The 25,777-nt window shown below is 42.7% G+C and overlaps 2 protein-coding genes across 11 annotated transcripts in view; both read right to left on the bottom strand.

Moving 5' to 3' along the window:
- Positions 1-18,148, bottom strand: part of macf1a (microtubule actin crosslinking factor 1a) — a 292,770-nt gene extending 274,622 nt beyond the window's left edge. For 9 of the 10 annotated variants that reach the window (XM_080786736.1, XM_080786746.1, XM_080786742.1 and 6 more), the window contains exons 1-2: positions 17,965-18,148; positions 6,430-6,676 (exon numbers count right to left, since the gene is read on the bottom strand). In XM_080786736.1, the coding sequence (XP_080642862.1) occupies positions 6,430-6,655 (226 nt within the window). In that variant the 5' untranslated portion in view covers positions 6,656-6,676; positions 17,965-18,148. The remainder of the gene's footprint in view (positions 1-6,429; positions 6,677-17,964) is intronic. The other variant, XM_080786739.1, reaches the window with a different exon arrangement.
- Positions 18,149-20,744: 2,596 nt separating this feature from the next.
- Positions 20,745-25,021, bottom strand: ndufs5 (NADH:ubiquinone oxidoreductase subunit S5). The gene is made up of 3 exons (XM_080787377.1): positions 24,939-25,021; positions 21,423-21,642; positions 20,745-20,957 (listed from the first exon to the last, which is right to left on the bottom strand). Exons 2-3 carry the CDS (start codon positions 21,636-21,638, stop codon positions 20,853-20,855), a joined length of 321 nt encoding a protein of 106 aa, XP_080643503.1. The 5' UTR covers positions 21,639-21,642; positions 24,939-25,021; the 3' UTR covers positions 20,745-20,852.
- Between the last annotated feature and the right edge of the window lie 756 nt (positions 25,022-25,777).

Raw genomic sequence — 25,777 nt, 5'->3', positions numbered from 1 at the left:
TCCCACATTCTTACATTCCAGATGTGATGATGTTATCCTGCCTGCTCCATTCTTTGATAGCCCTGGCCCCTTTATAGAAGTCATTCCTCCACCCGACCTGCCCCTCTTCTTTATTGAACCTTTGTATTTCCTCCGCTCTCTCCCTCATCCCGAACAACCACCCCTCTCTCTCTCTCTACTCATCCCTCCATTGTAGTGAGTCAATCTGTCACTCAACCTATTTATTTCTCCCTCGCTGTTCTCCTCTCTCTCCTCTTTTTCTCAGACTCTAAATTAACATTCTAACACTCTCTCTTTCCCCCCTCTGTTTCACTATTTGTTTTGCTTCCCATTATTCCTACTGTCACTGCTCCCCGCCAATCCTTTTCCTACTCTTTTATAACCATGGAAACGGAGGTGGGGGGGTATGTCACCATGACAACTAGGGAATTGCAAGAGCAAGGGATCTTGGATTGAGGCTTCCTTTCAACTGCCGGGAGAGAAATCCAACTCATTGCGAAAAGCTGAGGCAGGCAGTACGATGGCCGCCTCAGTTACATGCAGGCACACACGTCTGGGGTCCTAAAGTGTATACGCATATATTGCCATGCCACCATCACTGCTGCATTCTAACATGCACAGCCTGCCTCTTTGCTATTCATACATACGTTTGCCTGTGTACATTTGTTTTGCTCGTTGAATTGTTGCCATTTCATTTTCCATTCCACTTCCCTTAAATCCAAGGCTCTTAAATATTCTTCTCCTTTTTTTCTTATTTAATGTAGGCCTATCTACTACTAGGCTCTTGGATGCTTTTCTGACAATTACAGTGGAACATATGTGACATGTGGAAAAGCTACTAATGTATTCAAGCTACTAATGTATTCATTTCCCACATTCCGTTGTACTGAATAGAATTTAGGCCAAATGTAAACACATAGTAGCCTACAAATTAGGCTCAATCAAATTGTCAGAGTACATGTGGCCACGCCTAGGCATACTGTATTCTACGGTTGATGTCTGACTCTGACGTCTATTGAACGTGAACGTATCCACAGTGAGATCAATTCCATTTTCATATTGACCGCAGAGCGTTTGGTCCACACAAATTAGCAAGGAAACATGGATATGGCAGCACTGCAAAGGACTTTAAAAATGAACCAATACTTGACCTCAATTATAGCCCTCTGGTCTAGACTGTAAATGACCTCAATGGGTTGTGGGGACATACAGCACGCACAGAAAAAGAGAGACAGGCAGCGACATTTCTAAAAGCAGTCATCAGGACTATCCCATCGCAGCCATGAGATGATCTGGTATATTTCAACAGGGGAACCGAATTTCACACAGTGAAATATAACTTTGTCTTTTCAGGATTCAAATTAAAAAACAGCAGCATTTGCAGATCTACAAGCTCGAAACGCTTGCAGATCCGCTAATTTTGATGCTTTTGTACAGTGTGATGCTGTATAGTATCACAGTATGATAAAACACAGTTTAAATATGGAGACGAGAGGTTTCTGCCCGACAGCAACAATAAGCATGATTGCTAGCATTTTGTGTTAAACCCCAAAAGAGGCTACCAGAGGCTTCAAATTCAAATGAGCAATTCTCTCCAGACAAACAAGTGTGAGTCAGTGGAAAGGTGGAGGCCGTCTCCCAGGGTAGTAGTTTTCAACTGACATCATGGAGCCAGGAACCGTCTTTAGCCTCATTCTCTCTCTCTCTCTCTCTCTCTCTCTCTCTCTCTCTCTCTATTTACTGCATGTCTTTCTCTCTACAATCTGCTTCTGCTCAACCCATGCTACATATTTTCTTACTGTCTATTTCAGTGGTTCCCAGTACCCAAACTAGTGAAAATGGCACATCTAAAAGCTCTCAGCGCTTGCAGATGCTATTTTAACTACTTCTCACTCACTAACAACTTACAAATAAAGTCAGACATGTACAGTAGAAAATCTCTGAACTCGCTACCTCACTCTCTCTTTTCATCTCTAATCAGCTCATCGCTAAAAATATGAAATCACACCGACCTCTGCCTCCCCTTGACACAGTCTTTCTCTCTGTCTTTCTAGCCCACCCTCTGTTTCTCTCACTCCCACAAGCACGCACGCACGCACATACACAGACACAGACACACACATGTTCACACCCAGTGCCAACTCTTGGCATCAAAGCATACACAGCTGTGAATCCCAGCTCTATAAACCATGCTGTGATTTGTCCACATGGCCCAATCAGCTCAAAGAAAGAGGCAAGAATGGAAAAAGTTAGTAATTAAGTATTGTAGTGTTGTTAGTTAAGGCCTAGCTCAGACCAAATATCTGTGACAAGACAAAACCGCTCTAACCCAGATTAAGACCTGTTACACCTACAGTATACATTGTTATACCTTTGGGAACACCTCCGTGTCATTGTAGTGACGTGTTTTTTGTATAATCTTTTGAATTTCCCAAAAGTTTCAAAAGTTGACACTGAGTGACAGCGTCAGTGTCAACTCAGCACTGCTCACGCAGCGTTGCCGGGGGGATAGAATGCATTGTATTGTGACACATTGTGAGCTTACATATTGTAAATTGTTTTTATTTTTGCATGACACTGTTGCACAACAAAGTTAATCAGACACATTTATTTAGTCGCTAATAAGAAACAAACTAATTAGAACCTTTTCGCGTGGATTCCTCATTAAAAAAAACTTGCTCCACGATTAGTATATTCGAACAAGTACAAAATAGACCCAGGCCCCTCCATGTGAAAAGTTGTCATTTGCCTGGGTTAGTGCATGTATTCTCATGCACACATCCTGATGACATCAGTGCCTGTACTGTATGTGTTTTTGTACATGAGAGCTCGTACCTGCCACTGCCCTGTGTGCCAAAAGAAATACGACCAGCAGGAACAGCTTGTACACTCTGAGACAGACACTCCTCACACGCACACATGCATGGCAACATCAGCACATCTCCCTGAACATACACAGTAGAATCCTCAGTGTTAAACTTAAAGCTGAAATAAGGAAATTATTTGAACCTATTAAGACCTGAATTCTACAAATGCCTTCTAAATCTGTAGTTCTCACACTAAAATGGCAGATGTACAGGCTCGCAGCGCAGCACAAAGCACTGTGAGTTTGCATATCTTCTATTTTTTTTATAGCAGATATATTATATCCCCGGTTTTAATATGTTTAATATGTTAAATAATAAAAAATTATGTTCTTTTAATCAATCTGTGTGGTAGAGTTTGCTATTACAACTAACAGCAACACATCCACAGTGATTGGAGGTGGTCCCCTCTACTCTTCCACTGAGACATTTCTACCGTGGTGTCGGGAAGGACGCATACTGGTTGGCAAGTACTATTGCCTGGAGAACAATAGATAGTGAATTAGATAGACCTTTATTGATCCTGCGGGGGTAATTCCGTCGCCAATACCCCCCCCCCCCCCCCCCCCCTTGACGATGTGGGGATCGCGTTACAAATTTTGTCCCAGGGTGGATGTTGTTAAAGTTATGGATCGCACTCTTGGAGTTACAAATGGATAAATTATGACTGAGGATTTTATTGTAGGCACAAAGAAAATGCATAACATATCCGTGTACAGTATGGCACAAAGACGAACACAGACAAATGAGTCATTCTCTCTCTCCCTCCTTCTGTCTCAGTCACTCAACATCACACATTATTTCAACAAGCTATTTCAAGCTATTCCTAAACACACGCTCCATCCATTATGGTTACAGAGGTTCATAACAACTTATAATGCAAAATAGGTAGCGTGATCAAGTGCAATTGTGATGCCCGACTTTGATTACAGAATTAGTCAAACTGCCTTACAACTGCTGACGTAGGAAAGACACCTTATGGCAGCTTTATAAAGCATCATGAAGGTACTGTATCTATAGTGCATTATAGATATTTTGGATTTGTAGAAAGTGTGACCACCTGACAATGGTTTTGTCTTCAAGAACCGCAGTCAGTCCAGTGGTTTAACCACTAAAAACATATACTTGTGCGTAATAGGGTCTTACAACAAGACCCTCTCCTGTATTCTCACTGCACTAAATATTTTCAGTGTTAATTTGATATTTCTTTAACCAAGAGACTGTATACTGGTGTCTTTGCATTCAGCTGTCCTGTACTGTGTGTTGGACTGTGTGTAGTCTGCATACTAACTACTACTACTAGCTACTGCTACTACTATTTGTACTGACAGAGGGCAGCTTGAAGCTAACTGGCTGTGAGGCCAGGATAGATGTGGAACACTGTGAACACAGTATTCCCTTGTGAAGTACAGTAGCTTGTAAAACATTAATAAGTCTGGTAACCTCAGCCAAGTAGAAATGCTCACAGAGTACACATCACCACCGCATTCTCCTCTCTCTCACACACTCACACTCACACTCATTCATATACACCTTTGCCCTGAACACATTCATTCTCGCATGCATGCATACAATACACCTCTTTCTCCCTCTCTCTCTCGTGTAGTTGTACATATCCGAGGCCTGTCATGAAGTAGGCTTTTAGTATCGTCATCACCTCACTACTGACAAACCCCTCCCCCATCATCACCAGCCCACCCGACGACAGACACACAACTGAATTGCACACTACATGTGTGTATGGCATCATTGGTATGCTGTCAATATGATGTCATTTGTGTGTGATGTACAGAGCCTTGTACATCACACAAAATGCGCTGAGAGAGTGAATGTAATTCTGCTATTGTCCCTGTTGATGTACAACAAGGTGGATAAATGTTGCCAAGGAAGTTAAGCTTATTCTACTGTACTAAGGGAAATCCCTCTGTATGTGAGCATCAGTGACTCGGTTGCAATAAATATGGTTGCAGCAAAGCATGTACAAAGTGCATCTATTTGTGTAATGAGAGCCCTAACACTGTAAACAAGACTCATATCCATTTGTTCGAAGGAGAAAGCCTGAGCGCTAAACCACTTTCATATCATTTTCTTGCAATTATCAAGTTTCTATCGCAACATTTGGTCTCCTCACTAAAAGGGGGGAAGCTATTAGCCTAGTAGCAGTCTCTCATTACTCGAACAGGGAAAGCCCGGCATCTCCAGAGAGCAGAGCAACCTACATTTCTCCTCCATCTACTGTTACCCAGAGTAAGAGTAAAAAAAGCAAAGGGACACATTTGAACTGTCAAAAGCCTGCAGGCAGTGGGGTAGTAATATGGAGGAAAATAGCACTCTTTTATTTAGGAACTAATAGGATATTGCACGCTGTTGTTTGGGAAGAAACCTCCTACCTCCATATTCTAACTTTTTTGTTTTTTCGTAAATGAATGCCCTACCCTGCTTAAGTGACCTTCAGCATGACAATGAATCTCATCCCACAGCTCCGAGGGGCTCTGCTCAGTACAGCTGACCCTGGATTCTGACCTCCCTTTGAGGAGGGAGGCACGCAAGGATGAAATGTCTCCTCGAGTCCTTGCGGCTCAAGTGAGGAGCTTTTCAGAAATGCTTAGTTTGTGCTCTTCTCCCTTGGTGGGAATGACATTTTCATGTCATTTAATCACATGAACCCTAGTTTCCATATTGTGGGAATGTCATAATAGGCATGCCATAATTCTGAAAATAAGGTAGCCTAATAAACTAAAGTCTCAGTAGCCTAATAAACTACTTAATAAAATACTTAATTGTATCCCTCAACTTCTTGCTTATGCCACAAAATGACTGGATATACAGGTTTTGTAGCAATTAGTAGCAATTGTAGGAATATTAGACCTTAATTGTCAAATGTTTAAGCATGTTCTGATCATGTACATATTTGGAAGAAATTGCCAATTAAACACTAAGCCCACGGTGCCACCTATCCTATCCTGTTACCATATTGGACGCATAGTGATAATGCTCCACGCTGAATTGGTGAAGTGTGCTGGTGATCAACACTGATAATACCAAGAAGACACGTGCTCCTCTCCCATCTCCCATGTATTGACTGCTGGCGTTTCAGCAGACGGGGCTATTTTTAGGCCATGGATCTTCAATAAGAGCCAGGAGAAAGTCTTCGACTGAGATATCAGGAGCCGATGAATGTCACATCTAATGAGAGACTCCACAGAATCTCCAGACCATACCACTGCATTGTTTTGTCTACATTTGCCACCTGCTGTCACGCAGGCCGTCCTGGCACATGGCAGAACATATGAAAACATCCCAAAGTGACAGTTGCAAAACTGTATTGTAGAAATAAATATCCTTCGAAAACAGCAGATCTACAAGCTCCCAACGCAACGTGTATTTCTTTACTAGAAATACTCCAGCAAGGTAAACAATTACTCAAATTGTGCCGAAGTGCAGTACTTGAGTAAATGTGCTTAGTTACTTTCCACCACTGGTTATGGTCTACTAATCAGAAACATCATCTTGACTCAAGACTGATGTGATGAGGAAGGATTTGTTCCAGCTGGCCGTCTCTTACCTGCCACACGCACCACAGCCCTCTCCGCCGGGTCCAGCACATGAGAGTTGTGGCTCTTCCTCTTCCGCCGCTCGTGCCGGGACAGGTTCCACGGCAGCGTGTCTCCGCTCTGCCCCTGGGGGCCCGAGGGGCACGGGGACAGCGAGCCCCCGGAGCGCTCGCTGCGGAGGGAGCGCTCGCTGACGCAGGAGCGCTCGCTGAGCGTGTCATCGTCCGACGACTCCATGATGGTGGTGGTACCGCAGGGCTGGAAGATGGAGAGAGGAGAGGAAAATGAGAGGATGGAGAGGCGGGGGTTAAAGGAGAGAAGATGCGTGAGATGAGAGAGGAATATGGTGGAATGGGGGAGGGACAAAAACAAGGTCAGGACCAAAAACAAGAAAAGAGAGGAAAAACAGAAGGCATAAAGGGAAAGAGAGAGGGAGAATAAAGTAGGCCCATAAGAGAGGGTGAATACTGTATAATGGTATAATGTACCAGTGCATTATGAAGGCAATCGATCAGGGCTGATCAATAATGAAGTCCCTCAGGTCATTACAGAGCTCTAACGCTAGGACTGATAAGAAAACTCATTCAGCGACCACACATCTGGATAACAGTTATGAAATTAAGATGATAAACAACATCACACACATGACACACAGCTTGAGGTAAATAATATTGTAATTTTTACATTCGCCCACCAATGGATAGCAGTTATGGAGCACATTAAAGTTATGATGGACACAGTTTTTGGTTTGGATGGATGGATGGATGGATGGATGGATGGACTGAATAATGCTGACATGCTGTCAGCGTTGGCTGATTCATGAAAGCGGTGCCTGTGTGGCAGATATAAGATTGACAGAGAGATAATAGAATAATATAAGAGAACAAGCAAGAGAGAGAGAGAGAGAGAGAGAGATCAAAATAAAGCTTTGGCTGATCTGTGTGTATTTGTAATGGAGGCAGCTCTGGGTCAATAGACAGGAGAGATTCCATGCCAGAGAGGAAAACAATGTCTCTTAGTCTTCCACTCTCTTTCTCGATCTCTTACATCTCACTTTCTTTTTAATCAAACGCAGTATGTTCTCATTTTTTATCCCACAATTTTTTTAACCCATTTTTCACCCAGTGTCAATTATCGAATGTAATCCTGGGCGCTACACTTCCTCTGCCAACCTGGGGGGGCAGCGGACTGACCTCATGCTTCCTTCTATGCATGAGGAGTCCAAGCTGCTTCTTTTACATGCACCCTTCTTGTTGGTGAACTGAATTGAGTAATGGACTACAATGGAAACAAGCCCCCCGGGGCTTTTTATGTTATCCTTTTAGCGGCACTTTTTTGACAGTGCTGCCGTACTTGTTATGGTATGAGAATGACTGAACCCAATATGCAAACCACAAAACAGGAAGGTTCAAAATTAAAGTATTTATTTATATCCAAGGCAGTAACAAACAAAAAGTAGCATCTCCAAAACTCCAAAATACAAAAAGAACTAAGAAGTCCAAAAAGGCAAAACTTGAGTATAAGGCAGTAAAATCAATCAAGTCCAAAACTCAAACCTTTCAAGAAGACAAACGATCAAGAACCAGGAACCTCGGGGTAGAATGACAATGTTCTGACAGTTTGTGTTTGTGAGGAGTCCAGTTATATAGGGAGCAGGTAATGGGCAAAGTGTTCACAGGTGGGCTGACGAGGCAGTTGGAGACAGGTGAGTGAAGGGACTGAGTGAGTGGAAAGGAAAATGGGAGTGGCCAGGGCTGACATGGTCTGTGGGGAGACAGACCCTAACAGTACTACTGTTAACAAACATGTTAATAACATATTCAATCAATCAATGAATCAAAAACCACTCACACACCTACTGTAGTGTGGAGGCAACCCTGCAAGGCCCACCCCGCTCACTTCCTTCTCTAAGGACACTTCGACACGAAGCCAGGCAGGGATCGAACCAGGAACCTTCAGAGTGCCGGGCAGCCCTGCTACCTCCTGAGCCATTGACATGAAATATTGCCAAAAATGTCTAAATACAATGGGAAATGATTACACAAAAAAGTCTGTCTCCCTCTGTCTTGCGATCTCTCTTTCTATTTCTCTCATTATTGCTTGTACCACAGCATCACAATACAGGAAGAAGTATTGTACTCTCATCTGGTTTTCTATTCTTACAGTATATCTGTCCATGTTCCATGTCTGTTTCACAACATACAGGCACATCTGTTATTCCAACTCTGTTGCTTTGCTTTCTCTTCTTCCTTTGACCACTCTCTCTCTCTCCCTCTCCCTCTCTCTCTCTCTCTCTGAGATGAATGCTCCTCTTGGGACATAAGGCCTGATGTGTCCATCACAGCAGGGATCAATAAACCTGATCTAAGCACAACAACGCCAACCCCAGCCAACAGATCTCTTAGTGGGAGTATTGAGTAAGTCGAGGACTCTCTGGTGCTCCTGAGACTTGTTGGCTTTTGAAACGATACATCAAATCTATTTTCAATGAGACAGGCAGTTAGAAAGTTTGGAGAGAAAGTCAGCCGAGCACATTCTGTCATGACTGTGAGGTCTATTTGGTTCACAGACTTGATATTAGTTTAACCAGATTTAATTTACCTTTGAGGGACACTAAAGTAAATCAAATCAGGACTCAGGAGGAATGTTGGTGGTAGTTTTGATCCTGTGGCTTCAGACTAGGCAAGAGGTCTTCATCATTAACAGGTAACTCAAAATCTCTACAAACCTGATAGAAGTCATCAGATAAGAGAAAGGATTGACACAGTGTCAGAAGGACTACATGGTCTGCACTTTAACACTGCATTTTCAGACCATGTTATGATGCTGGAGTTATGGAGGAAGTCCTGCTTGAAGCCTAGAATCTCTCTTGGCATGGAGGATTCACATTCGGACGAGTGGCAGAGGCTTGGAGGTGTCCTATGAACCACCATCTTTTCTGATGTAGTCTCTTCCAAGTGTCAATACTTTAAGGTCAGCATGATGGAGACAACATGCATGGCACCAGATTAGCCACAGTAATTCAAAGAATGTTACATTGCATTCAAATTAATGTCTTTCACAACATTTCTACCACGCAGCTTCTGAGTTTATCTGGACATTGCTCTTGTCTTCATGTCTTTATGTAAGTAATATTGTTTTGTTCTTTGTGCTATGTCAAATGTGTGTATGTTCTGCATACTTGGCTGCTGGGTCACAAGACAAATTTCAGTGTGAACTGACAATAAAGTACTATATCATATCATATCATATCACTTTTTTGGGGAGACAGATTGGTATGCAAATTGCAAAATAACCTTGATGTGGACACAACCACTTTCAACGTGGCCCCCCAATTCTGGGAATGCCATATAGGCAAAATGTTTCAAAAGATTTCAGATCAACACATCACGATGCGATCAGAATCAGAATCAACTGAATTGTCACATCACAGGTTTACAGGTGTAAAACAGTGGGTGAAATTCGTTGTTGTGCATGCTCCATCGTTTTTATTTCCATAAAAGAGAAACGGAAGAAGATGAAGGGGGGCCAATGGCAAAAGAGATCAATCAATACGTAACAAACAGGTACTATGTGTACATATTATGTACACATAGTACCTGAGGTAAGACATAAAGGTGTGTGACCATAGCAGCAGATATATACTGTACATGTACATGACTTAGTTAAAGGAGCATTCAGTGATTTGGGTGATTTGGAAAAAAACCCGGTCCGCCCTGGTAACAAGATGTGCACATGCACGCACTACAGTGCCCCCCATGTGACAGCCCAACAGCACGCACACACACACCAAGGCCCGTCCTCGCTCGATCATGATTGGCAGAAGGCCCCTCTCTATCCTGATTGGATGAAGGCTGGGCCACCTAGCCAAAAACAAAACCTAAGGTTTTTGGACCCCCAGGGGTTAACTGGGGACAGGGAGAAGTGTCAAAGTGTTATGCACATAGGTAACTGACACTGGTATAATCTGCAGGTAGGTAAAACATACACAGTATGTTTTCGTACTGTGTATGTTTGCAACTGCCCAGGGTTCCTGCTTTCCAACATTCCGGAAAGGTCTCCCAGTAAAACAGCGAACGTCAGCCTCGTCTGTTTGTTCTTACTAACCCACTGACGTTGCTGGCCACCGCAGGGCTCAGCGGCACATACCGCCGGGCTCCCTGTCTCCAAATGACTTATAACAACAAATGTGGTTTTGTTCAAATGCTCAGAGTAAACAACAGAACGGCCGTTGCAACTTCAACGGCAGTGGAACTGTTTGATTGAGGACAGATCAACTACTATGGTTTCCATCTGAGTTCATACTGCCAAGAACTCCTCACCCTCCCTCCGCTAGACCGCTGGCCAGAAACCACTTCCTGAATCCCTGTCTCCACAGCAACGGCACTAGGAAGAGGTTAGACTCTAACCTCTAACCGTTAGAGCCTTCCCAGAATCCCCAGCAGTTCTCTGGGATTGTGTGTTTTTGTGGTATTTTGTGTGTGTGTGTGTGTGTGTGTGTGCGCGTGCTGTTTTTCTGTTTGTGCTATATATTTTTGATATATTTGTGTATCTTTGGATGCTTATGCCACTCTATCTCTGTGTTAGTGTGTGCCTGCCTGTTAACGTGCATGTGTGTACGGCTGTACGCATGCCAGTGGATCAGCCAGTTTGCCTGCTGCTTGCTGACAGAGATTTAGTTCAAGTGTAACTGGGGTTTTTATAAATAGAGCCCGGAATGGACGCTTCAAAGGCTGACTGTGGCTTTATACCTCTCTGTGGTGCAGCAGCGAAAAAGAAAAGAAAAAAGACATTTGTCAAAGTGGAAACCAACACTGAGAAATCTGGAGGAGTGTGAGAAGCAGTTAGCTCACTTCCTGCCTGCTGTCTGTCAACCCCCCTTACCACCCACCCCACCAAAGCTGTTCTGAATCACCCTCAGTTTTATCCCACATCTACAGACAAATAAATATGCATGCACTCACGTTCACATACTGCAAGAAGAATCATATGACAAACACACACACACACACACACACACACACACACACACACACACACACACACAGGTCCAGTGACAGAGTGCAGCAGTTGGAGTATTTTCAATTTCCAATCATTTTACTTCTACTGCACCACATCTCAAAGGAACATTTTGTACTTTTATTCCACAATAATTATTTGGTTCCAGCCAGCCGCCCTGGGTCCGAAACAGTCGAGAAATTACAGTTACCGTGTGGGGGTCACTCTACAGTACTGTACTGTACTCTAGAGATGGGCAGTATTTGAAATACATGCATTTGAAATACATATTTTTTAATGTATTTTCAAATACAGAAAATGCGTATTTTCTGTATTTGAAAATACATTTACAATGTGTTTTAATTAAAGGTATAGTTTATTCAGGGATTTCACTTAATATTTGAATTAAGTGAAATCACTTTTTTGATAATCCTCCCTACTATAGAGTGTGCTGACCATATACGATACGATACAACTTTGTCAGCTTGCACTGAAATTTACAGCATGGTCGTTTTTCACCACCTGTGCGCAACCTAACACACACTCACACATTAACTGTATATATGGTGTTTTCGGGTGTGCCAGTACAGTACAGTGACAGTATACAGTACAGTACAGGGTACAGTAGAGGGACCCCACACAGTAACTGTCATTTCTCAACCGTTTCGGATGCGGGGTGACTTGCCGGAATCGGGCTGGCACCCTGGGTGCGTTGCTCTGGAACCCCCCCCCCCCTGGGGACCCCCACACGGAGTTGCACCACTCACTTCACACAGGTGTGATTTATCTTAAATGTAGGGACTCTTTAAAGGAACGTAACACGACCTCAACTGGCCTACCAACAATTTTAGCGCTGTACAGGCTATACAGTTTGTTCTTTACCATTGATAGGCATTGATTGACAGTACAACATCACAGTTTGAACAACAGACGTATCGAAAAGAGACAAGATCTGACTGCTAGCACCAAACGATCTAAGTCGGCGTAGGCCAGGGAGTACATACGCTGCTGTATCCTCTTACAAATATAGTCAATATGAGATGACCATGATAAGGTGGCGTCTATCATCACCCCCAGATATTTGTAAGAAGGAGTTCCTCCCTGAACCCCTGCAATCAGGATGAGAGGGGCCTTCCTCCAATCATGATTATGGTGATTGTAGAGCGTGTGCATGTGCACATCTTGTTACTGGGGCGGACCGGGTTTTTTTTCTCCAAATCACCCAAATCACTGAATGCTCCTTTAAATACAAAAACTGCCCATCTCTGACTGGCACACCCAAAATCACGTAATAGCTGCTAAAAACTCAGCTTCCCATCATGCAGCTGTGCACTGTGTGAAGCTCAACAGCACCACTTTGTCACCTGTTGGTACTCTAAACAGACATAGGGACAGACATTGCTGTTCCTTGGAGTGGCTGCACCACTCAAAAATCTGGAAAAGAAAGTCAGAATTCTAAGCTCAGCTACAAATGGATACAAAGAAGAGAGACAGAACAGAGGAAAAAGAGAGAGACTGAAGTCTGATTTATACTTTGTCGTATGACAACGTTTCACAACATACTACATAGCATGAATTAATGTATGATGACAGGTAGAGAAAAACAGAGAGAGAGACATATGGAAAAACAAACAGACTGTTACAGACAGAAAGACTTGAATTGGGACAGGCTAGGATCCTGATGAATTGCACGTTTTAAGCACACTTAAACACATTCTGAGCTGCTAACTTAAACAAATCACACCTGTGTGAAGTGAGGGGCGCTCTTATCATCGTATATCACCATGACGTAACATGTCGATTTGCTCAGTCACATAGGACATAAATTGTTACGGTATGAGAATGACTGAACCCAATATGCAAGCCACAAAACAGGAAGGTTCAAATATAAAGGTATTTATTTAAGCAATGAGGCAGCGGACAACAAAGACTAGCTTCAAGCTCAGGAAAACCCAAAAATGTCCAAAGGGCAGAAAATGCCAAAACTGAAAAAATACTTTACACACACAAATGCAAAGCGCAAAATACAAAGTCCAAAACTCAAACCTCAGAGGAGCACACGGAACCAGGAACACAACAGGGTAGAATGACAATGTTCTGACAGTTTGTGTTTGTGAGGAGTCCAGTTATATAGGGAGCAGGTAATGGGCAAAGTGTTCACAGGTGGGCTGACGAGGCAGTTGGAGACAGGTGAGTGAAGGGACTGAGTGAGTGGAAAGGAAAGTGGGAGTGGCCAGGGCTGACATGGTCTGTGGGGAGACAGACCCTAACATAAATTCTCCAATCATTGTCAATGGGAATTTAATTTGTTAGTTTGTGTAAGACGAAAATATACACTAATAGCTGAATATAGGAGGGGCCTCAAAAAACACAGAAAGAAAGAAATCACTTAAAACACTACATACTGTGCTTCTAATCTAGATGTTTGCACTGAAAGTGGCTGGGGGAAGAGCAATTTGTATTCTTTCTTTAAGCAAGTACAGGGAATAATTAAGACAAATTATTCTGAATCTGAATCTAAGAAATGAACAGATGCAGCGTAACTCCAACTTTATTGCTCTGTCCGTGTCATTACACAACACAACATTCCAGAACTCTCTGGACCATTTGCAGCTGCATTTGAAAACTCTATCCATGCTCACTAACGATACAGACAGACACACACACACAGAGTTACAGACAGACAGACAGAAAGAGAGAGGGCAGTAGGCTAATGAGTTACTTAAGCAGAAAAGCATATGACTTGCACATATGACTTAAACAGACCGAGACAAGACGAGTCACTGACTGTCTTCTTACATGTCAAATATCACGGTATCACCTCATCAAGAAGCACACTCTGCAGTCTGCATGATTATGTGACCCTACCCCCTCCTCTAAAATGACCACATCATGAGGGTTCATTTAAAGCTGCAATTATTTTAATTAATGAAAATGTATATTTGAACCAATCTGTATTGTAGACTAGAGTATGTCAACTAGTACATCTGCAGTGGTCGGAGGTGCATGGCCTCTCTACTCTTCCAAGAAATGTAGACTGACTCTGGAGTCGAGTAGGACACCTACTTGTCAAGGTCAGGAGTATTGACTGAAGCTCATATGTGCCATACCCCCCTTGGACAAGCAAGAATTCCCTCTTGGAAGAGCGGAGAAAATTTGATCTCCCACACAGGAGACATGGGTTTGAATCCCAGGTAGAGATTCATGATAGACTCAGAGTGTATCAAAGTAGAAACTTCATGCAGAACTGTAATTTACAGTTAATTAATCAATGTATTGGTATACTGGTATACGGTAAGTCCTTCTTCAGAACTATATATTACATTCTCAGAGTTGGAGTAAGGGAGTGTGGGGAGACCTTTGTGAATATAGTCATGGTGAGTGCTCTATAGGGGACCTATTAGGGGGTGTCTTTTGCTTAACTATATACAGTATATTAGAATATTAGTTGCATCTATTGTCGGATGCTTCTGGCTTTTGACTCCCGCACTCATTACTTGAATCAAGTGCTGGTAATGTTAGTGATCTAGGAACTCAAGATCATTCTATTGTTGTACTCGATTACTCACTGAATAGGACCTTCAGCTAAATGTAACTCAATGCGCAAGAATAAGAGTGCAGCCATTAAAGCTATTTGTATTTTAATGATTTGGTCATTTAAGCTAATTCTACTGTTCCTATGCTGTCTGGGCTTATTGTAGGTCACTCTGGGGAAGTAAAGTGTGATGTATTTGTGAGGATGTGTGTGGGCAGATGTGGACTATGTGTAGCATTAACTATTTTTTTTCAATTTTGGGCATGTCATTATCGGCGAGTCAGAATAGTGAAAAAAGCAGATCTCACACACAAACTCCCACACACACATACACACACACACACACACACACACATGCGCGAGTGCACACACACACACACACACACACACACACACACACACACACACACACATGGCAGAGGGAGAGAGAGAGAAATGGAGAGAGGAGATGAAGAGAGAAAGAGCCCAGAGTGGGATCTATGACATATAGTGCCTTTGGCCCTTTACTAGAATAATGTTCTCACGTGTCATTAAATGTCTCTCAACACAATCAATATTTACCACTATTTACCACTCTACATTGTCACTATTAGCCTGAACACAAGGTGGGAAATAGGAAACGCCTTCTCTCCCCCCCATGTCTATCTACCTGTGTACTCTCCCTCTATCCCTCTCCCTTTCTCTCTACCATTCTCTCTTGATCTCTTTCTCTCTTAAGTATGAAGATGCTCTATGCATACCAAAGAGCTGTGGGAATAGCAGACACACACGCATGCATGCACACGCACAAGCACACGCACGCACACACACACACACACACACACACACACACACACACACACACACACACACACACACAGAGAGAGAGAGAGACACACAGAATGCAAGTGGCAGCAGTTAATTACTTGAGCAAGCAGAGCGTGCAAGTAATGTTATCAGTCAGGTGCTACGATGTGTATGTCCCTTCCGTGTATGTACTGATGTGTACTTGCGCGCTCTGCTTGCGCCTACTTGTGTGCAACAAGCAAGTAGGCACTCGACAGAGTGCAGTTCTAGTTAGAAATAGAATGACAATAGAATGAGATATGATTTCAATAACATGAAAAGAACAGGTACATCATTGCTGTCTATATAGAATTCTCATGCAGGGTACCATTTATATACATAAACATCAAAGCCTGACACTAAAATTACCAGTCCCCTGAAGATAGTTTAATGACTAGACTACCGGTATATAGTACATACTGTACATGAGATAATTATTGGAAATCAATGCATTCCTACACTGCTAACGGTTGGTGCAGCATTAGAGAGACATAGGCCTCCTGATAAATATTGCTTTGGTAGTAAGGAGGAGTGGCGACTGCAGAGGAGGGTGTGAGAGATAACTAGTGTCAAGTTATATAACTTATATTCCATTATTTTTCCACACAAAATACCACAGGATCAGAACACACGTTGCATGCATGGCACACATTATGATCTTAAGAGTTGCTATTTTGGAATGACTTAGATTTTTCATTCTTTCTACTGTTGAAAATCTTCGCCTAGAATATAGGGACGCCGGGCCAGGGTGAGTCGAGTGATCAATAGCTGGAACTGTTTACAGTGGTTAATAGCTGGAGAGGTGTCCCATTCCCAATAATGTTCAATAATGTAGGATATGTGAATTATTAGTATTAGGAATACAAAGCTCTTGGCATCTCTAGACCAGTGCATGGGCTGAACAGCCTGAACCTAAGGCCTTGACATAAGGCTATCCTGTGCACTGGGTGAGATGTACATTTGGCCATCTGGCTTAAAATGGCAGGGGGTCCCCGAATGTAGATTTGATTTTTTCCCTCACACTGTTTTTCCCTCACACTATTATTCCTCACACTGTTTTCTAGACATGCAGAGACAGCCTCCAATGGGTCATTGTGTGTGTGTGTGTGTGTGTGTGTGTGTGTGTGTGTGTGTGTGTGTGTGTGTGTGTGTGTGTGTGTGTGAAGCTGAGCAGAGCAGAACTCAGTGAGGCAGTGTACTGTAGGGTGCCTACACAAAATAGGGCAGGGATGGAGACATGTAGAAACACATTGGGTTGGGTAGTAGGCTATAGGGTATTTTTATGTAGACTAACTGGTAGAAGTAGACAACACTGCTATAGGGTGTACCTTCGGTTGCAACTGCTCTGCTCACACACAAAATAGAGACGAGGGAAGAAAATAAAAACATCCCAAGGGTTTTGTCTGTAGGCTACTTACTTAGGCTAATTTCCACCAGTGTATGCAGACGCTGCGTGACGCGTTAGATAATGATGTGCTACTGCTAGTCTGTGGCGGTGGGTTTGATATGGAGAGGAGAGGAGAGATGATGCATGAGTGGACATCATCAGTCATCACAGCTTTGGCTTCTCTTGGTGGAGCCAGCCAGGTCCAACATGGAGTCAGACAGCCTAGTAGCCTACCATAGAGGACTCTTTGTCCGCACTACCGACTGGTTAACAACGAACTAATTGCATCATGCATGTGCAGCATGTATATATTTGCGGTGGCACCGTGGCAGTGTTCACGCCTCACGAAATGCGTGTACGGTGCCCCGCTTTGTGCGAGCCTTCTCACGAGCCAAAAACCTCCTTTCGCCGTTTCCGTCCCGGCTGCCCAACACACAAAGGCAGGAGCGGCGTGCTTTACAAATAGAATACAAATTTGTGATGACCATTTTTAAATAGTATAGCCTGCAGTATCACTATCATAACTATCTACTCTGCAATCTCTCGAAATCATAACAATTTGCTTTATTTATGGATGACAGCGTTTCAGCCAGTGACCATTCAACATGTTATCGATTAGCCTATTGATAAGAGCAGCCCAGCCCACCTATACCAATATCATGAATTAATTTCCAACCGCCAACACTTTACAGGCCCAATGCACTGCATAATTCCATTCAATAATATCGGATGGATTGGAGACAGCAACGTTACACAGCTGTTTGTTTTAAATTGACAAAGTGGCCATATGTCATGTCTTACCGGAGAACGGCGATGCCACAATCCGGGCGCAGGGAGTCAGAGACCGCGGGATGCTGTCGCTCTTCACGGCGGCGATCTCCCGCGCCACAAATTTCACCAAATTGCTGCTTACTGTCAGACTATCCCGTTCCACGCCCGTGACGAGGCACCGAATACCAATAACGTGGATGTGACTCGGGCAATGGCTGTGTCTGTCTATTCCTCCTCCTTCTCCCCCTCTCTCATCTGTCTCTCTCTCTCTCTCTCTCCCTCCTTTACTCCCCGTCCCCGTCTCTCTCTTCTTGTCTACAACCCCCACACCCACCACCATTTACTCTCACTTTCACACACTCTCCCGTTGACCTACTGAATAGGCTATTTTCACGGGTCTACCATTTAACCCGTAACCATTGAACTGTCGCGAAAACGGAATTTGGGTAGTTGTATGTCCAGCCAGCCAGCGTCAGTCAGCAGCACCGCCAACCGACATACTGAGGCTGCACGCTCTTTTTTTGGGGAGGAATATAAAAAAGGGGCGTTCACGCTGACATATTTGAAGAGGCTACTCATCTTAATTCACGTAATATTACAGTGTAGTTCAACCCCAACGTTATGCGATGGTATAATCGAATGCCTCTACTTCACATCACACGAGATTTTAATCCAGGGTTTAATCTCTTTATCACGCAAATGCGTGCGTCAGCGTCACACACACACACACACACACACACACACACCTCATCCAAGTTCCAACATGCATATACTCTGTTGTCCAACATCTGGGAAAGGATAAGCATTACATATATATTTTTTATCTGAACTGCAGAGCCTCTCCCAGCCAAGACTATAGCGTGCAGGGCCAGGCAGTCTTCAGCATGGGGCACCACGCCACACCAGTGAAAACATTAGTTTATAGTGCCCAACCCTCTATTGCAGATAGTGGGTGGTAATCAAACTGTTTCATGTCAAGGATGCCCAAATTCATAGTCTATTGGGCCTCAGACCCACATCAAAAATATTTTGTGCCAGGGACAAGGACCGTATATAACAATTATATAATAAAAATATAGTCCACTTATTTTTTTGTTTAAATAGCAGATACAAGCTCTCAATAGTCTATTGCCAAAGAAGAGCCAATGCATAGGGTTCATTGATAGGGTTAAACTGATAAATTATAGCTCCTTTTGCTGGGGACCCCTCTGGAACGCCGTCAAGGAACACTGGGGTCCCCAGACCTCACTTTGAGAATCACTTCCATATTCATCCCATGACCCATGCATCCCACTAGGGGCTATAGGCCTATGTGACTCATATCTCCTCCATGCTTCGGCCCTGCATGGCTGTCACAGAGTGCAAGGGAATGCTGGCCGACAGTTCTGGATTAGCGGGGCAGAGCCGACTATACGGTCTTAATCAAACAACAGCTAATGGTATTTCTGTTTGACTGGTCACGTGAAAAATAGGCTACTACTGCGATGATAATCAGGGGTCAGTTTGATCTCTGTTGATCATATTATAGCTAGGCAGCAGGCTAATAAGTTAGAGCACTACATGAGCTGTCAAAGTGCACGTGTACTGTTCATCATTCATGACCGTGGTTTTGGCCTATAAAATAATAAAACAAATTGAAACCTTGTGATGAAGAATGGGACCAGGTCTTACATTACCGTTTTACAGTTAAGACTACTTGCATTCATAGCGATTAATTCATTGTGTTCTGCCACATAAGCAGCCATGTTACCTCAAACAAAATTGGTTCAATAGTTACCTAATAAATAAATGCATGCAGTTTCATAATAGAAGTCACTTGCAGTGCAGACCTAAACATTGCAGGCTCCCAGAAGGGGATATCTGCGTTACAGGCGCCATCTAGTGGTGGTATTTAGAACGTTGTAATCTCATCAGCTCACTTTAAAATACTAGTAATTGAATCGCAATGTCAAAGAGCATCCATTCACATCAGCACGCCCACTCGTCGTTCTCTCATCATCCCAAGGGAGTTTTTACTTACCAATCTATAGAGTGGTTTAGTTGAATTTAGTCTGCCCTCTGCAGGTTAAGAAAATTAAGTGCAACAGTTAACCTTCCAATTGGGTCAATTTTTATTAAGACATGATGTATTGTATCCACCCATTTGCACAATCTTGAGTCCTTATGGTCTAAATTAAAATAATTATGTACGTCCAAAGCACACACACCGAGTGATTTAGAAACAGAACTGGCTGTACAGTTAAGTTCACCTGTGGATCCCATATTTATTTTCTTTAGATTTGTATCAATTCTTTCACCCAGTGTCAATTATCTAATGTAATCTTAGGCACTACACTTCCTCTGCCAACCTGGGGGGAAGCGGACTAACCTCATGCTCCCTGCATGAGGAGTCCAAGCTGCTTCTTTTCACGTGACAGGGGAGTTTCCCTGGCCGGACGTATAGCGTGTTGAAGGAACACGTTATTCCAACCAGTTCCTTCCCCCTCCATCAGGTGCCCCGGCTGGCCAGGGGGAGGTAGTTTAGAGACCAGGATTACGAGGGTACCTACCCTAGGGGACACGGGGAGAACATGAAAGGCCCTTTCGCCAACCCCCACTCCGGTATGGGCACTGATGATGTGGAGGAGAGAACACGCCCCCAGCACCCACAGTTTCCCCCCAGCGGGAATCGAACCCAGGACCTTCTAGCTACGAGGCGACAGCACTACCGACTGTGCCCCCCTGTGGATCCCATATTTAACTCAAATAATATCCATACCTGTTCTTCACATCTCCTACACCAAAAAATAAAAAAAACAAAGAAAAAAATGGTCAATAATAACATTTATTTGTGAACTTGTACAGTGTAGAGGGACAATATATATGAATTATTATACACAAGGTTGGGTGGGGCGGACACAGGCAGTACGTGTGCTCCCTCAGGGTCTCTGCTCTTCCTTGCCTGAGTGGTGGGGTGGGGTGATGTATTGCCCCTCCTTCACCAGCTTCTTTCTCTGCTGACGGATCTGATACAGCCGTTCGTTCTAGAGAGGGAAGGAAGAGGAACAAAATGCTTAAGCCCGAGTTATATTCAATTGTGTGAGGCTGTCGCATGCTTAAAATAGCAGATGTACAGTTACAAGCATTTAGTTGCAAGCAGTTAGACATTGTAGTATGCAGTTGCATAGTATAGTATATAACATTTTTCATCAGTAATTTACAATTACTATCAGTTAATTTTCACTTTCTCCAGAATACTAACAGCAATTCCATGTCTCCATTTAATAATTTTAGAATGAGAACTTTAATCTTTTAATCAGTTTTGATGTAAGAGCAAAGCCATGTTGTTAACAGACCCCGTCTTGTTCATGGTGGTAAGAAACCTGTGATTATTACAGACAGGTAATGCCTTATTCTGATTTATCTTATAGGCACAAATAAGATAAAGAAACAAATGTAAACTTTAAGAGATTATGAAAACAACCGTTGGCAGCAGACACTACACTCACCGTCTTCTGCCTGTGCATGCACTCGTAGAAGTCGTCAAACTCAATTTTGCACTCCTTCTTGGCGCGGGTTTGCCCAATGCCATCGGCACACTCGATCCACTCCTTCTCAAAGGAATGGCACTTTGCCGCTCGCTTGTAGGGCTGCGCCCCACTCTGGATCAGGATCCATTTGTCTATGTCGATGCCCAACCGGCCCTGTAAGTCGACGAACGGCATGGTACTGAAAGATGGATGGATTGGAGACATAGCAGACATACAAGGTTTATGATTTTTTGATTTTCATTAGCTGTATGCCATAATCATCAAGATTAAAACAAATCAAACAAATCTAAATTTCACTTTTAGAATTATATTAAGCCTAAGGAAGAAACGTCCTTGCAAAACTTTTGCAAGGAGCTGTATATTCAAAGATTTCACTATTTCTCGAAAATAGCAGATCGACAACAAGCTCGTAGTACACAATATTTTCAATTTTTAAACAGCCACGGATAAAGTAATGGTTAAAGAAAAGTGGTTAAAATCTAAAGTGATACAGATGCTTTCCCGGTTTTAAATCGGTTAAGATTAGGGCACCAACTTGATTATTTACGCAGAGAAGTGTCATAGTTAACTTATACTTAGAAAAAAATAGAAAGAGGATAATTCAAGCTTTCCGTACAGCTGCAATGTTGGTGAGTTTAACTACAATCAGACGGATAGGACTTTTCTGTTTGGCTGAATGCTGGGCTGTCAAGGGTTGGTATTGTAACTCTAGATTCCAATCCAGATATTAAAAATATGATCTATTGATGTGCTCATGTGAACACCCCGGGCAGTTTTTAAGTTGCTTCAGTCAGTATTTACAATTTAGATATTTGATATTCGGGGTTGGGGTGGGGGTTGTTTTTGCTGCTTTTAGTTTCCTTTTTTTTTTAGTTTGTCTTCTCTTGTTTAAAAAAAGAACATCATGATTCTGTAATTCGTTGTTTTGAATGATGATGTTTGCATTATCATTAAATAAATCTTTAAAAAAAAAGAAGATATTTGATAATATTCATTTGAACTGCTCCACCCCCTTCCTATACAAACCCATTATAACTTAAAACTCCATTTTAACCATGATAGATTAATCAAAAACACCTAAACTTTATTATTATTTATTATCAGTCAACAGAAAATAGGTCAGGTGTTTTCGATGAATCTATCATGGTTAAAATGGAGTTTTAAGTTATAATGGGTTTGTATAGGAAGGGGCGGGGCAGAAAATGTATATCAAATATCTAAATACTGAATCAAGCAACTTCAAAAATGTCTGTTCCCATAAGCCTGAGTAGATGATGAAATTACCAATATTTTTTTTAAAGTGAAATATCCTTTTAACCCATTAAAACCAGGAAATCTGTGTCACATTCGATTTTAACAAACCCACCTTAACAGTGTGCAAATCTGAATATATACTCAAATTATTATTATTATTATTATTATTTATTTGATTAAATACAAAATAGTAAAATACCAATTACAAATGAGGGTCCAATATATAATTATTTTTAAAAATTACGTACGGCCGGGCCTACTATTTCTACAAAACCTGTGATAGCCACAGTCATTTTGGGGATTAACATAAAGAGTGCAATTTTCTGAGGAAAAACAGACTTCTGGAGCTGTATCTGCGTACAGGTCGGCCAACTACTATAACAGTCAATAGATGTATTTGAACCGCCAATTAAACCTAAATCTTCTAATTGGCGTCAAATAATGCGTTTCATGTTTATCTAAAATACAGCCGTCCTGCAGGTTTTTGGCTAGCATAACCGTAGCCCCGCAAGCAGAACCCGAATGTAGTAAAGTTTCTGACACTTTTATGACTTTACTGCATTGGGTCCTGCTTCACGCTGGGCTGTCGCCAGTTACGCACAAACAAATACAATGTAAACACGCCATGAGACGGACTTCTGCGCGCTTTTACCATGTTTATTCATGTATTGACATACGAATGTGCGAACTATAAGTACCTTACATACCATACCGACACATCTCCTGTGTCGCGGAAGCCGTTAAGTATTTTTAATCCATGATTGATTAAAAATGTCGCTTCTTCCTACCTTGTTTATTGACACCTCATTGTACCGCCTATCTGGCTAGCTAGTGGTGCTACAGCTATGACGGAGCAGATCAGAGGCAGGGACATAGCCCGCAAAGCCAACCGCACATCGGGAGGCGGTACAATAAACGGTAAATAAACAAGAAGAAATCAAAGCGACATTTTTAATCAAACATGGATTAAAAATACTTAACGGCTTCCGCGACACAGGAGATTTTATCAGAGGTATGTAAGGTACTTATAGTTCGCACATCCGTAAACAAACACAATAAAAAGCGTCGTAATACCGCGCCGATCGACTAAACGATGAGTTTGCGTATATCCGCGTCCCAACAATCGCATTGAAAAATCTTAGCGTGACCAGGAACCCTACGGGTCAGCCCGGTTCGGTTCGGATTGGGCTGACCCAGGGGGTTCCGAGAGGGGCTAGCATAACCGTTGACTGACTGTACAGTCTGTTGTACTACTACTACTACCTTAGCCCCATATGTGCCCTCTCCCTACGCTCATTCTGTAGCTCCGAGATGAGGTCACACACTAGCCCCCTCCCACGCGTTTCAGGAACGGCCTTCAACGGCGCAAGCTTCCGCAGTGTACATTTCTTATCCTTACCACACCATTAATCCAAAAAGTGTATGGACAATGCACCTTTACACTAATTCATACATAGGAGCGGCGCAGAAAATCCCGCCGCTCCTATGTATGAAAGCCTTTACGTCCCGTCTTTTGTCAGTCGCTTCCATGTTTATCAAGGAAGTTGAAAAGCTTTAGCGCCTCCCCGGCGCCTCCCCTGGTCGAAATTTCCAACTGACTTCAGTTCACTCGACATGCACGCGCACACGCACACTTCCTTGATAAACATGGAAGCGACTGACAAAAGACGGGACGTAAAGGCTTTCATACATAGGAGCGGCGGGATTTTCTGCGCCGCTCCTATGTATGAATTAGTGTAAAGGTGCATTGTCCATACACTTTTTGGATTAATGGTGTGGTAAGGATAAGAAATGTACACTGCGGAAGCTTGCGCCGTTGAAGGCCGTTCCTGAAACGCGTGGTAGGGGGCTAGTGTGTGACCTCATCTCGGAGCTACAGAATGAGCGTAGGGAGAGGGCACATATGGGGCTACTACTACCTGTGCTGCTGTGCAGTTGTTAATAATCATGTTAATAAAGTAATCAATCAACCTAGTACCGTCCACAGTAATATTGTTTAGGTTACTCACTATAAATATTCTTACAGATGTAACAGTTTTCAAGCTGTTGTTAGAGAGCCCTTGACAGCTTCTGACGCTAACGTCAAAAGGCCACTCGCTCTAATTATGAATTGGAGCATTACTTTCATTCAAACATGTAGAATAACGCTTAGGTTTTATCTAATACACCAGACAACAGGTCAAACTATCAATCAAATGCATCCAAAGCATATTTATTTACCGTGTTTTACAGGAACCACTTTAACCTTCCGTGAAAGCACAGCAAACGTTTTGCTTTACGTTAGAGAGCTAAACTTAGCGGCAGTTCGACTTCGATTCTTTTTACGACACTGCTGTGAATGGACAACTTATTTGTGCGTGTGCGCGCGCGCGTGTGTGTGTGTGTGTGTGTGTGTGTGTGTGTGACTGTGCGTGCGTGCGCGTGTACGTGTGTGTGTGTGTGTGTGTGTGTGTGTATGTCCTTTTGAATAATTCTATGGAATAATATTGCATACATGTTATTCTTCCAACCTACTGTAACGTTTCAAGCTGACTCAGTGCCATATAGGCCTACTGTACTGTTCTTTAGACTTTCTCTCATGCAATCAATTTGAAAAGTCTAGATTTTGGTGCACAACAGATGATTGTTTATTTTTTTCCTCCAAAGTCCACAAATATTGTTCATAGTCCTGCATATACAATCCAACACAGGGCAGGACTTTAACATTGCCAGCAGTTACACATATTGAAAACAGTCACATATTGCTATCTATACACTCAAAACCATTGTACACAAGTACTGTGTTCTTTCTTTATACATAATTTCCGGCACCCTAGTTCAGTGTAATTCAGAAAGTTCTGTCAGTACATGGTACATTCATGGTGTTGATTTCAATAGACGGGCAGTAACAAAGTGACGACTGATAATCATATTATCAACAGACCAATCCAAGTGCTGCCCAGTCATATGAGCAACTACTTGCATGTACTGTAGATTCATATACTCTGAGATGAAAAAGCTTCCAAGTTGATTCCTTGAATTGAAGGAAAAACCTGTTAAAAAATAAAATAAAAACTTAA

The sequence above is a fragment of the Protomyctophum bolini genome (genome assembly GCF_963924005.1).
Source record: "Protomyctophum bolini genome assembly, chromosome: 17".
Lineage (NCBI taxonomy): Eukaryota > Metazoa > Chordata > Actinopteri > Myctophiformes > Myctophidae > Protomyctophum > Protomyctophum bolini.
Note: the sequence above shows the minus strand (reverse complement) of the source record. Positions and strands in the feature narration are given on the sequence as shown.

What these genes read in the sequence shown, in the direction of transcription:
- ndufs5 (XM_080787377.1), bottom strand. Translation starts at nt 21,638, where the DNA reads ATGCCGTTCGTCGACTTACAGGGCCGGTTGGGCATCGACATAGACAAA. An exon ending in GCATGCACAGGCAGAAGACG is followed by an intron (nt 20,958 to 21,422) that starts GTGAGTGTAGTG and finishes TTCCCTCTCTAG; the next exon opens with AACGAACGGCTGTATCAGAT.